Source organism: Schistocerca cancellata, chromosome 5, assembly GCF_023864275.1.
Source record: "Schistocerca cancellata isolate TAMUIC-IGC-003103 chromosome 5, iqSchCanc2.1, whole genome shotgun sequence".
Taxonomy (NCBI): Eukaryota; Metazoa; Arthropoda; class Insecta; order Orthoptera; family Acrididae; genus Schistocerca; species Schistocerca cancellata.
Window position 1 is genome coordinate 408,872,499 of NC_064630.1, and position 13,812 is coordinate 408,886,310.

A 13,812-nucleotide genomic window follows, 5' to 3' on the forward strand; every position below is an offset into this window, starting at 1 on the left:
TCCCTGCAGTTTGATAACTCTATGGGATCTAACCAGCAATGAGGCGCTTTATTTGGATATTACATACCTCAGAAACTTATGGAGATTCCCTTCCTTAACAAATTGAGGCAATTATCAAGGATACAGCTTGTGTTAGACGGTATTAATGTGGTGTCTCTAACAGGTGACTAATTTGTGTGCAATTTACTTTGCCAGGAAGTAACTATTTCCATTTTCGGACAATATGTCAGCTGAAAAACTAGAAGGCATCCATTGGCCACATGTGGTGCAATGAAGTATGTTTAAGACCTTCAGTATCCAACCCTAATCGATGGACTGATTGTTACTGCCACACCTGACTTCCCTTGATTTTTATGGGGGTTTTTGAAGACAGAAGTGCACAGAGGAAGGACTTTTTTGTCGCGTCTTTGGCTGGTTTGATGCTGCTCGCCATCTTTTCCTGTCTTGTTCTAATACTGAGACCTCTACATAACTGTATCTTCTACGATCTGTTTTGAATTTTCTCGTCTTCCTCTGCCCCTATTTTTTTCCCTTTTCTGGTCATTCGAGTGTCAAGTTCATTATTCATGGATTCCACAGGAGACGTCTCACAACCTACCCCTTATTCTGATAAGGGTTGTCCATAGATTTCTTTCTTAATATTTTCCTGATAGCACTTCATTTCCTTAGAATCTGTTCACTTAATTTTATCGTTCCTTCTTTAGCGAAGGTGGACAAATGAGATAAACTTCTAGGTTAAATCACGGGCACTGCTTCCTCCATGAGGAAATGTAGAAGTGCTTTAAGACTTGTTTAACGCTATAAGTTCTCTTAAGAGTAAAAGAAGACATTGCAGTTTATGGTGGACTATTTTGTATATCTGTTGTTGTACAGCGTTAATGAAGGTTAAAACTGCATTACGAAATATACAGCTGTAACAGTATTTTTTATTAAAGACGATTGATTTCGGTCAAGATCAGACCATCATCGGATCCAAAAACATCTCAGCTAAGCGTTTACACAAATCAGTCCAGGCCATGATAACAAGCACACACAAACGTTTCTGAGGTTAGCAGAACATATATGTGACGCACTTACAGCTTAATATTTGTACTGGAACGGTTTACAACTGGTATTCCAGACCCATAAATAGCGGAGATATTTTTTGGTCCCCATGATGGTCTGCTCTTAGACTAAAATCGATCGTCTTTAATAAAATAATATGGTTACTTTTTTTCTTTTTACAGTTGAGGTGCGAAGTGTAGATTACCTCGCCGATGGTGCACCCTGGGCAACGCTGCGTCATGGGTCAGCGGCGAAGAATCTACTCAAAAGCGGTGACCGAACGCACGAGTGCCTCCCGGTCCAAGCAAAGGCGAACGAGCAGTAGGAGAGACCGCCCCAGCGGCAACAAGCGGGACATTATTATGTATATGCCATCTCAATAGAGAAGGATATACGGAGGCGAAAGAGGAAATCCTGGAAAAAATCTTAGTAAGGGAAGGAGTAAATGTAGTGTTTTTACAAGAATCCAGTCTGAAGAAAGAAACGATTTCGTAACTTATAATCCCTGGTTTTACTTTGGTTGAATGTAACGGACATATCACACAAGGCCTAGCAGCCCTAGTCCAACAAAATCTCCATGAAATGTGAATACAGACCTAGAACAAACGGAACACGCCATAAGAATCAAAATGAAAGAACTAGCTCTTTACAATGTGTACAAACCTCCATCTAAACTTTGGCCACTGGAGATACTGCCCAAAGCCGAACACCCAGCTGTGTACGCTGGCGATTTCAATTCACAGCACACTAATTGGGGTTATTCAGAATGCAATACAAAAGGTGAAAGACTGAGTAATTGGGCTGAAGGGGGAAATATCCACCTCCTGTACGATCCAAAAGATCGAGCGACATTTTCATCAGCAACATGGGGATCACAAACAACACCTGACTTGACCTTCGTTACAGGGGGAGCAACAGGAGATGAGCTCCAAGCGGAAAGTATTACCGAAGTTCCCTAGAAGCCAACACAGACCTGTGGTCGTCGAATTGAGACTGTCGATTTTTGTCTTACAAAGCCCTCCAATCCCACGGTGGAATCTAAAACAGGCTGACTGGAAGACATTTAGGACTCTCACAGAGAGACAGTGAACCATATTCCTCCACTACCAGAGACTATGAGCGGTTCACTACTCTGATATATAAATCTGCACTGAAAAGTATACCACGCAGTGCGATGAAAGAATATACTCCGTGCTGGACGAGAGAGTGTGAATCATTATTGGAAGTATACCAGGAGACGGAAAACTATGAGGTTGCGGAACAACTGGTTCAAACAATGAACGAAGAACACAGGTGTAGATGGATGGAAATGATGGAGAGCTTGAATTTCATCCATTCTAGCTGCAAGAGCTGGAATCTGCTAAGAAGATTAGGAAAAGCTACAACCCTTCACAGACCACAGACGAGAATGACACCCACCCAGATAGCGTTGCATATAAAACAAACCTCGAAAATACATCTAAGAACATTTGAAAAGAAAGACTTCGATCATATGATAAAAGAGGTTATGAAGAACAAACAGGAGAACACAGATCTGATAAAAGATGTAGAGATTCAAGAGATCAATAACGCAATGACAGGGGTGAACGCCGGCAAAGCAGCGGGAGTAGATGGAATACTACCAGAATTCCTTAAAAATCTAGGACCAGCAGGAAGAAATTGGATAGCACAACTCTTCCCTGGTGCATCAAGCAGAACAAAATACCTACTACATGGAAATAAGCCAAGTTAGTCGCTGTCGTGAAACCAGGGAAGACTGGGGACAACCCCAAATATTTTAGACCAGTTTCTCTTTTGTGCACTGTGTATAAATTATTTGAGAGAATTCTGATGACCAGACTCTCCTCATATGTAGAACCCTTCCTACCAATGGAGCAAGCAGGTTTTAGGCCTAAAAGAAATTGCTGTGACCAAGTCCTTGCTCTCAAACCTTTATCGAAAAGGGCTATCAGGATAAGAAGAAAACTGGCGTTGTCCTGTTTGATCTAACCTCAGCATATGATACAGTGTGGAGGGATGGCCTACTTTATAAAGTGATAGGAAAAACTCACAGCAGCCAGACCTATAAACTTACGAAGAACACTTTAACTGTAAGAAAAATTAGAGTAACTCTTAATGGCAAAACAAGCAGATGCATAGAGCTCAACAACGGACCCCCGCAGGACACGTTAGTGGGCCCCTCATTGTTTAACTTGTACACTGCAGATATCCCAGAAACAATGACCAATAAGTTTATATACGCGTACGATATAGCAGTAGCTTGTCAAAGCAAATCCTTTGAAAAAATAGAGCAGAAATTGGACGAAGACCTAAACCTGTTGCACCTATACTACAACAAATGGCATCTACAGCCGAATCCAGACAAGACAGTAAGTATTAACATGCATCTCAGTAACAGGGAAGCCAAGAGAAAGCTTAACATCTGCATGAATAACCAGGCCATTAAACATGAAGATAATCCTCGGTACCTCGGGAAAGCTCGATTGGTCCCTAACGTACAGAGTCCATCTAGAAGATACAAAACAAAAACTAAAATGTAGAAATACCATTCTTGCCAAACTTAACGGAACCACTTCGGGATGTGATTCCAATAGCTTGAGAACTTCAACCTTAGCACTGGCCTACAGCGTGGCCTAGTACTATGCACCTGTATGAGCCAGAAGTGTGCATATATCAAAAATCGATATCCAGCTAAGAGAAACAATGAGAATAATATCGGCAGCACTTAGACCTACACCTACAGATTAGCTACCCATACTGTCTTAACATAGCACCACGTGAAATCAGAAGAAATCAGCTACTATCAAGAGAATATAGCAAAATACTGGCAAACCCAAACCTTCCTATACACCAGGACCTGACACCAAGAAACCGCTTGATATCAAGATCACCTCTATGGAAAACAGGTGAAGAGGTGTTTCCCTTCGACCCAGAAAATGAATGGAAAAGCTTATAGAGTAGAAGCACAGTAAAGAACAGAAAACGGGTTACTGACCCAAGCATACCAATAGAGGGCCTTAAGCTTTCCGGACGAGTGTGAACTACGCTGAACCGTGTGAAGACGGGTGCCGGAAGATGCAGGGAGATGATGAAAACATGGGCCCTCGTGAACGACCCTCAGTGCGAATGTGGACTCAACCAATCAATGACTCACTTGATTGAGTGTACTGTGCATGGTTTTAATGGTGAACTGGAGGATATACATAACCTCACGGACAATGCCATTGAATGGCTTAAAAAATAAGCCATATTGTATAAAATTTTGTATTTTGTATTATGTAATTAAGTAATGCTAAATGTGTCATTTTAATGCTGCAATGCCCTAGTTTAATATTTCGCCTTGTAAATGCCGATCGAGTAAATAAATAACTGTGAAAGTTGTGTGTTTGATAATGCAGCTTTTAACGTTTGTAGTGCACATTTAGAACCTTTGTTGTGATTTGTTTAAATTCGATTGTGAAATGTTGTAAATTTGTTGTGTGTTGCCCTAAATCTTCTCCTTGGAAAGAACAAGTGGACCTTTTAACGTAACAGGGTATTTATTGCCGTACGAAGTCATTGTCACAACAAAGGCTTATAATAGTGCATGGGCAGTTCAGACGTAGACTTAAGCTTGGGGCAATTTATCAGTTGGATTTGAAATTATTTGATGCAGTTAATACGCCAAAACACATTACCTTTTTACTCACCTGGCAACATGTATTCACATCTAGAGATGAGGAAAGCACTGAAGGTCAAGCCGATTTCAGCAAGCACGAGTATCAGCAAGCGTCTGCCGCAGGCTTTGTGACCTGAAAGACACATGTTTTATCTGTCAGTTACTATAGTAACGTGCCGCTACAGTTCAAGGTCGAGCGCGCACACATGGAAAGATGTTTTTATACAGCGATTACAGTTTTGACTATCTTTCCCAAAATTCAACGCTTTATGTCACCTGGTATTTTATGGGCGAGGATCCGATATGCTCAAGAAACGTGTTCTATTACATAATCAGAATGAAAACTCGAACCCACATATAACAATTGAAACAAATTGTAAAACAGTTCAGATTTCAAGGCCCGTTTATTAGAAGGTGATCGGTTTCGATCATCACATGATCACCTTCAGTCCTTCAACCATATTAATAGACAATGGCTGCGCATGGTGCAGAAACCGCTGAATGACGATACGGTAGTCAACTGCCTGTTCCATGCTCAAAAATGATTCAAATGGCTCTAAGCACTATCTGACTTAACATCTGAGGTCATAAGTCCCCTAGACTTAGAACTACTGAAAACTAACTAAACTAAGGACATCACACACATCCATGCCAGAGGCAGGATTCGAACGTGCGACCGTAGCAGCAGCCGACCAATTCTACGAGTATACTGGTCCAGCATTTGGAGCCCTTATGAAGTGGGCATGACAGCAGGCGAATCCACGACGCCCTGCTAGAATCTTAACAGGTGGACACAATCCATACGAAAGTGTAAAACAGGGGATCGGATAACTTAAATGGGAATGTCTGGAAGAAAACTGACTTTCTTCTCGCCAATTTAAACCACAGGCTTTCAGGAAGAACAGTGTATAGTCCTACTTCCACCATCGTATAGACAGTCTTTTCCCCATACTCAGTATGGGAGTAAAATAGGATAAAGAGTCACTAATATTGTACACTCACCCCGCACTGATTAGTGGCTTTGGGAGCTTGTACTGTATTATGTAGTTCACCATTAAAACCATGCACAGTACACTCAATCAAGTGAGTCATTGATTGGTTGAGTCCACATTCGCACTGAGGGTCGTTCACGAGGGCCCATGTTTTCATCATCTCCCTGCATCTTCCGGCACCCGTCTTCACACGGTTCAGCGTAGTTCACACTCGTCCGGAAAGCTTAAGGCCCTCTATTGGTATGCTTGGGTCAGTAACCCGTTTTCTGTTCTTTACTGTGCTTCTACTCGATAAGCTTTTCCATTCATTTTCTGGGTCGAAGGGAAACACCTCTTCACCTGTTTTCCATAGAGGTGATCTTGATATCAAGCGGTTTCTTGGTGTCAGGTCCTGGTGTATAGGAAGGTTTGGGTTTGCCAGTATTTTGCTATATTCTCTTGATAGTAGCTGGTTTCTTCTGATTTCAGACAGAAGACATCTGAGAATGGCAGAATGAGCTTTTCACTCTGCAGCGGAGCGTGCGCTGGATGATACTCCCTAGCAGATTAAAACTGTGTGCCGGACCTGGACTCGAACCCGGCACATTTGCCTTATGAGGAATAATACTGTAGAGACTGAGTTACCCAGTCACGAGTCAGAGCCTCTGCTCACGGGAGATAAGGTACTGGCGGAAGTAGTGCTATGAGGAGCCGTCGCGAGCCGTGCTTGCTTGGGTAGCTCAGTCAGCGATGCACTTGACTGTATATGCGAAAGATTCCAGGCTTGAGTCCCCGTCAGGCACATATTTTTAATCTGTCAGGATCTTTCATATCAGCGCAGACTCCGCTGCAGAATGAAAATCTCATTCTGAACACATGATATTGTCAACTTGTTCCAGTAACATCAGAGTATTTCTGTCAAAAATATTGAGATGGGTGGTTTTTCAAATTGGGCTGACATCAAAGTCAAGGATGGACAGCAGGTGAAACATGGCTCATTCTTAGTACATTGACTATGATCAAGGCCGGTTCGAGAACATTTTTTCACACAACTACTTTATGATTTGGCGCCATTTCCCCCTCCCCTTTTCCCTCGAACAATTTCACCTATGTCAGCTCTATAGTAAATGTGGTACTTCCCACATATAAATCTTGCGGTTGTGGCGCTTCTGGCGATCCTACCAGTTTGGTGCCTCAAGCAGCGACTTGTGACGCTTGGACCTTCAACCGACCGTGACTGTGGCAACAACTTATGACCACAAGTGCGTCATCCATAAGTTTCAGGAAAAGACCGTCTAGTGAGACGACTCGAGCAGATAACCAATATCTGGCGTTGCACAAGGAAGGAATAGAACAGCGGCCACCTCTTGCTGTGGTTTTCAAGAGCGCTTTACATGCTCAGATGTTTGCGCCGATTTCTCTGTTCAGACAGTGATCGCACAGACAATTCGTTGTTTGTGAATGAATAGCCGACAGAAAAATTTGTCTGTGTTACCGTCTGTGTTCGGTCTGTGCACTTGAACTGATGGAGACCACATGAAGTGCTTCATATAAGGCACGACATATTTCCGGAATGTTGTGGTTCAACGACGAAGGCGATATAACAGCATAAAATTTCAGATCAGCATAGCTACTGCCAATTGCCAAAATCTCAACGTCAAGTCTCTTATAAGCACTTACCGATTTTCTCATTCCAGTGTCATTTCTTCTTACTTACGATGTAAGAAACAGCAACAACATAAGTTCCGCTTCGCCCTGGGTAGTTAAAACAGCCCTCTTTTTCAGCTTTTAACTCTTTCAAAAGACCAGCGCGAAAGCGTTAAGCATAAAAGTCAGTCTTTTGCTGATCTTCTCCATACTGATATTATTCTTTTTATAACTTCCGAAGTAAAAGCACTAGGCAGAGTAATCAACTTATAAGCAAATTTACTCAATTTGGCCATAGCCGGAAAATACTCTGCACTTTTGGACTACTTACTCAGGATTGTGCAAAAACTGCATTGCGGTAGGTAGGTCTAAATGCGAACTAAATACTGCAGACCAGATATGCAGAAGGTCGTTGCGAACATGGACTGCTCAGATGAACCTGACCGTTTAAAACCGATACCGGTATTTTAGGACCGAATAACGGGTATTTTTCGGTATTTGTCTGGTCCCATTGTTTTAGTGGAACCGTGTACCTTTCACAACTGCGTCCAGTATCTCTTGGAAAGACAGTTACAGTGGTATAGCGTTCGTTAGTTTTTACATTGAAACTTTCGCAAAAGAGTCCTTGAAATGTCCTAAAACTAGAAAGCAATGTGGCCAGAGTCGGTCATGCCAGGCTCCGTAGTTATATACAGCAAGATCGGCCTACGCTACTAAGATTTCCTATACGACATAGATTCAGGGTCAGCTACGGTTTTTGTATGTAGAACTAGGGCACATGCAGCCTCTGGCGCATCAGATGGGGATTAAAAAAACTATTTCAAATGTGTGTACTGGTCCACGTTTTTGTGGAAACAACTACAGTTTTGTCAGGCAGTTTCCATTATCATTTCGACACCATTTGTTTGACATTCGCCGTATAAAAGTAGCATACCTAATGTCTCCTCTTTCGTATAAATATCTGCATGCAAGAAATGTTGAAGCAGAGATGAACCACCAGTAAACAATGCAGGTCCTGCTAGTTCTGCAGTGCAGACAAGTAAACAACCGAAACGCTTCATATAACGACGTAGCCTGGCATGAGCGTGTTTACAATGCAGTAGCTACACTCCTGGAAATTGAAATAAGAACACCGTGAATTCATTGTCCCAGGAAGGGGAAACTTTATTGACACATTCCTGGGGTCAGATACATCACATGATCACACTGACAGAACCACAGGCACATAGACACAGGCAACAGAGCATGCACAATGTCGGCACTAGTACAGTGTATAATCCACCTTTCGCAGCAATGCAGGTTGCTATTCTCCCATGGAGACGATCGTAGAGATGCTGGATGTAGTCCTGTGGAACGGCTTGCCATGCCATTTCCACCTGGCGCCTCAGTTGGACCAGCGTTCGTGCTGGACGTGCAGACCGCGTGAGACGACGCTTCATCCAGTCCCAAACATGCTCAATGGGGGACAGATCCGGAGATCTTGCTGGCCAGGGTAGTTGACTTACACCTTCTAGAGCACGTTGGGTGGCACGGGATACATGCGGACGTGCATTGTCCTGTTGGAACAGCAAGTTCCCTTGCTGGTCTAGGAATGGTAGAACGATGGGTTCGATGACGGTTTGGATGTACCGTGCACTATTCAGTGTCCCCTCGACGATCACCAGTGGTGTACGGCCAGTGTAGGAGATCGCTCCCCACACCATGAAGTCGGGTGTTGGCCCTGTGTGCCTCGGTCGTATGCAGTCCTGATTGTGGCGCTCACCTGCACGGCGCCAAACACGCATACGACCATCATTGGCACCAAGGCAGAAGCGACTCTCATCGCTGAAGACGACACGTCTCCATTCGTCCCTCCATTCACGCCTGTCGCGACACCACTGGAGGCGGGCTGCACGATGTTGGGGCGTGAGCGGAAGACGGCCTAACGGTGTGCGGGACCGTAGCCCAGCTTCATGGAGACGGTTGCGAATGGTCCTCGCCGATACCCCAGGAGCAACAGTGTCCCTAATTTGCTGGGAAGTGGCGGTGCGGTCCCCTACGGCACTGCGTAGGATCCTACGGTCTTGGCGTGCATCCGTGCGTCGCTGCGGTCCGGTCCCAGGTCGGCGGGCACGTGCACCTTCCGCCGACCACTGGCGACAACATCGATGTACTGTGGAGACCTCACGCCCCACGTGTTGAGCAATTCGGCGGTACGTCCACCCGGCCTCCCACATGCCCATTATACGCCCTCGCTCAAAGTCCGTCAACTGCACATACGGTTCACGTCCACGCTGTCACGGCATGCTACCAGTGTTAAAGACTGCGATGGAGCTCCGTATGCCACGGCAAACTGGCTGACACTGACGGCGGCGGTGCACAAATACTGCGCAGCTAGCGCCATTCGACGGCCAACACCGCGGTTCCTGGTGTGTTCGCTGTGCCGTGCGTGTGATCATTGCTTGTACAGCCCTCTCGCAGCGTCCGGAGCAAGTATGGTGGGTCTGACACACCGGTGTCAATGTGTTCTTTTTTCCATTTCCAGGAGTGTAGTTTCGGCCGGCTTGCTTTTCAGTTTCAGAATATTTCGCGGCTTCTTTGCGAAGAGTTTCAACCTCAAAAGTAATAAGTATTATGTCCCTGTACTCGTCTTTTCGAGCGCTTTCGGATGCTGTTAAAAAAGTATGTCATTCTATTTTTAAAAATTCGTACTTGCTTCAGTATCACGGTCTATACTAGAGTTAAAATTATTTAATACATACCAAAGTACGTGCCTCTTAGCATACCATCACTTGCATAAAACCTGGAACCGTTAAGGAAATAAAAAGGGTGTTCGTCTTGACAAGAATTAGAAAGTCACCTCATTGTGAATCCACATTTGACCAGCTTATTGCACAAGAACACTTTAGAACACCCTAATTTTTGATATGTTGTGGATTTATTGTTTTTTTTTTCCTTTGATTGCTATTAAACTTAATGCAGATTCTGTAGTCTGAAATACACGGCATTCCGGGAAACTTGACATCAGGGTCGTGAGCACACCTTCAGTTGTGCACGGTTTAAGGAGCTTTTGCTCACGCGTAACTGGCGTGACGTAATTGCCTTACTGGCCAAATACATACGGATTGGATAAACAACGTGCATGTTCACAGTGAGCTCAGCTAGCCCTTACCGCTCAACTACAAGTTTATGTCAATGCCATCAGGTGGTAACACACTACAGCAGACTTTTATCCCCATTCGCTTCGCATAAATCCTGCTAGACGTAGGACACTCCTTAGATATGCAAATTTACTCGCTATACAGTAAAATTAGATCGGACATCAGCATATGTTATAACTATACTGATAGGAAAATCTATTTTTTGGGATTCTGAATGAGATATACTATATTAAATTTTGGATTTTGTCACACATTAATCCATTTGAGGCGCTGAGAACCATCAAGCATATCATCGTCGATTGTGAGACTGTAGCTTTTATTCATGCTTCTGACATTTGTTCACCAAAAGTTGTCTTACTGGCTTCTTTGACATTCACTTAAATGTAGTATCGACGACGGTGTGCTTTTGGCCCTTATGGTCCTCAGCGCCTCATTCGTATTATAGTCAAGTGACCATGTTAGTAGGCAGTACAATTTGAATTTAGTCATTTCCACGGCGGTTTGTGTTTGGAGTTGGTTGTTAACTTGTAGGACTCGACTCTCGTACGCAGTGTCAACATGAACTCTGTTGAATCTGTTTCAAGTGCTAGCCGAAAAGAAAATTACCAGGAAAAGTTAGCTGCAGGGCACATCCGTTGACTGAGAAGGTGACGAAATCAAATAAGTGTGACCGCAAGCGAACATTTAAGAAAGAAGTGTATAATAAGCAAAAGTTATTGTTTGTGTGCAACTTAAGAATGTCTGATTTTTCTGCGCCGAAATTAGTTCAGTAACTAAAAGATGTATTAGGGATTAGTACATTTGTCCGAAAAAATAAAAAAAAAACACGAAAATTCCCACTAACACAAGAATGCGGAACGGAGAGTAGCGAAAGCTTAAACAGTGTTTTGTTCTTGCCCTAAACTGTACTTAATTATTTCAAAACAACAAAATTCCCCAGAAACAATTCTTTCTTTTTTGAGACAAGTTATGTATATTATTATTACTGTTATTGTTATTATTATTATTATTGTTGACATTGATTGTAGTTGTACAAATGTGTTGATGAGCATAACTGCTATGTAGCAAATGCTATTAGCTTTACATTCTCATATTAACAATAGAAGTGACTATCACTGGTGGATGTCGTAGACACCAAAATCATATCGTTACTCAACTCTCTGTGAGCTGTGAGCTGTATCGCTGACCGGGTTGATCACACTCCTTATTGACATTATGGTAAAGCTGTCATCTATCCGAAGATTGGTTTCAACACCAGATAGCATTACTAGTACAGTTGCGCTACATAAATGACGTGTTAAATAGTGGGATTAACTGTAGTATTGGTGGAACTGATAAGAAAAGAAACTTAAATGAATTTGTAAGAGAGAACCTGGGAGCCCACGACGTTTTTCTGTTTTTCTCTTTGTTTGGTCGTTTGTTTTGCACATAATTAGAACCGCAAATCATTACGTGTTAGTCCACTGTGTATTTTATATCCTTACAGAATATAAATTGCATTTTATGAGAAATAAAAATTGGTTGATCGCGTAACTTCTGCGCTTTTTGTGTAATTAAAGCATTTCCTTTTGATGCGGATACAATGTACATGCACAAACATAAAAGTATATTTACAATTATTGTTTTTATTTCGTTCTCAATAGAACGTTCTTCATCATGATCAAAAGCAAGAGTGTCCTGTTATTAGTGATCAATGCGAAAGTTGTTTATGAATAATAGAAGCATGATTTATGTACTTTCGACGAAGTATTGAAGCAATGTCAGATATATTTTGCTTTGTGTTTATTTTACGTTTTCGTTGAGTAAATTGCATCTTCTAGCGCTATTCACAAAAACCATAATGTCATTGAAAAGTTTAGTTGGATTCTAGGCGCTACAGTCTGGAACCGCGCGACCGCTACGGTCGCAGGTTCGAATCCTGCCTCGGGCATGGATGTGTGTGATGTCCTTAGGTTAGTTAGGTTTAAGTAGTTCTAAGTTCTAGGGGACTGATGACCTTAGAAGTTAAGTCCCATAGTGCTCAGAGCGATTTGAACCTTTTTTTTTTTTTTTTTGGTTGGAAAAGCCCTCTTTTTTCGCTATTTCGACAGATAAAGGAAGTTACGAGTATAAAACCACTTGTTTTGACATCTTCAAACTTTTAGGAAATAGTAGGAGTGTCCAAATTAGATGGGACGCCTATTTATGTTCTTAGTCCTGAAAATGTTCTCTTGACTGCCATACAACACTTACGGAGATCTCGATTGCCTTTTATAGCCAGGTACCCGGTAAGAAATCTCTTCATTTGTGTATCACTATCCCATGATTTTTGTCGCCTCAGAGTAATAACACAAATACGACACTACACTGCACAAGAACACAGCACATAGACATAAACGACACAGCTACACAATATGCATGCACTTCATAAGTTGGTCGAAGGCAACGGTAAACAAACTCCGCGACGCGACGAACCTGCCCAGGACAACAATGCGATATTCCAATATTCTCCCGGATGTTCACTGGTGAATATGGGATTGAATTATACTCTGGACAGCATCCAATAGCAACACCTATGTCGTAAATTGCAAGTGCAACCATAAACTCGTGTTTCCGCTGAGTACTTAAGTACCTTTATACAACACATTAGTCAAATCAGCGAGTCTCTGTACTTATACAAGGTATCAAATATAGTCGTCACCGAAGGCAAAATTATACATCACATAGACGAAGTTACTAGCGATTAAAATCGTTTCTTTATGCCTGTGGACGGGCATGAAGTGTAGACGTTTTCGTTACTGGCATCTAGTCATGGTAGCACGATCAACTGGAGCGGCATTGTTGCTTTGTCCAGAGTTCCGTTGGCTCTACATTTATCAGGTTTCCTCTATCCAGTTTAAACACATCATGTTTAGACCTTCACAGGGCCTCGCCGCGGTCACTGCCGGTACGGCAGGGACCTACGACTGCCTAGCAAGTAAGATTGTTGTTATCATACGTACGATAACGCCGCCTCTCCCTGCGCGCCGCGTCCTGCCCCCTAGACGGCCGGGTGTCTTCACTGTTGCCTGGCATCTTGCGGACTGGAACCCACACGACTCGCCCAACACGCCCCACCTCGCGCGCTATTGGCTTTTCGTGCCTCTTCCGCCTTCGAGGGCAGAGGGCATAATTACTTACTGGCGGTAAACACTATCGCATAAATAAAGGAACCTCACTTTCTGAGTAAGATTTCTGCACATCCCTCCGATGCAGACCGAGCGAGGTGGCGCAGTGGTTAAGAAAATGGACTCGCATTAAGTGGGACATTGGCTCAAATCCCCGTTGGGCCATGCTGATTTAGATTTTCCGTAGTTTCTGGATGGTTTCACTC

At 43.1% G+C, this 13,812-nt stretch overlaps 1 protein-coding gene across 1 annotated transcript in view; it reads right to left on the minus strand.

Annotated features, from left to right (window-relative positions):
* LOC126187980 (uncharacterized) overlaps positions 1-13,514 on the minus strand; it is a 94,133-nt gene extending 80,619 nt beyond the window's left edge. Inside the window, exons 1-2 of the mRNA XM_049929380.1 lie at positions 13,442-13,514; positions 4,734-4,835 (exon numbers count right to left, since the gene is read on the minus strand). Of these exons, the coding sequence (XP_049785337.1) occupies positions 4,734-4,835; positions 13,442-13,514 (175 nt within the window). The remainder of the gene's footprint in view (positions 1-4,733; positions 4,836-13,441) is intronic.
* Positions 13,515-13,812: the final 298 nt, after the last annotated feature.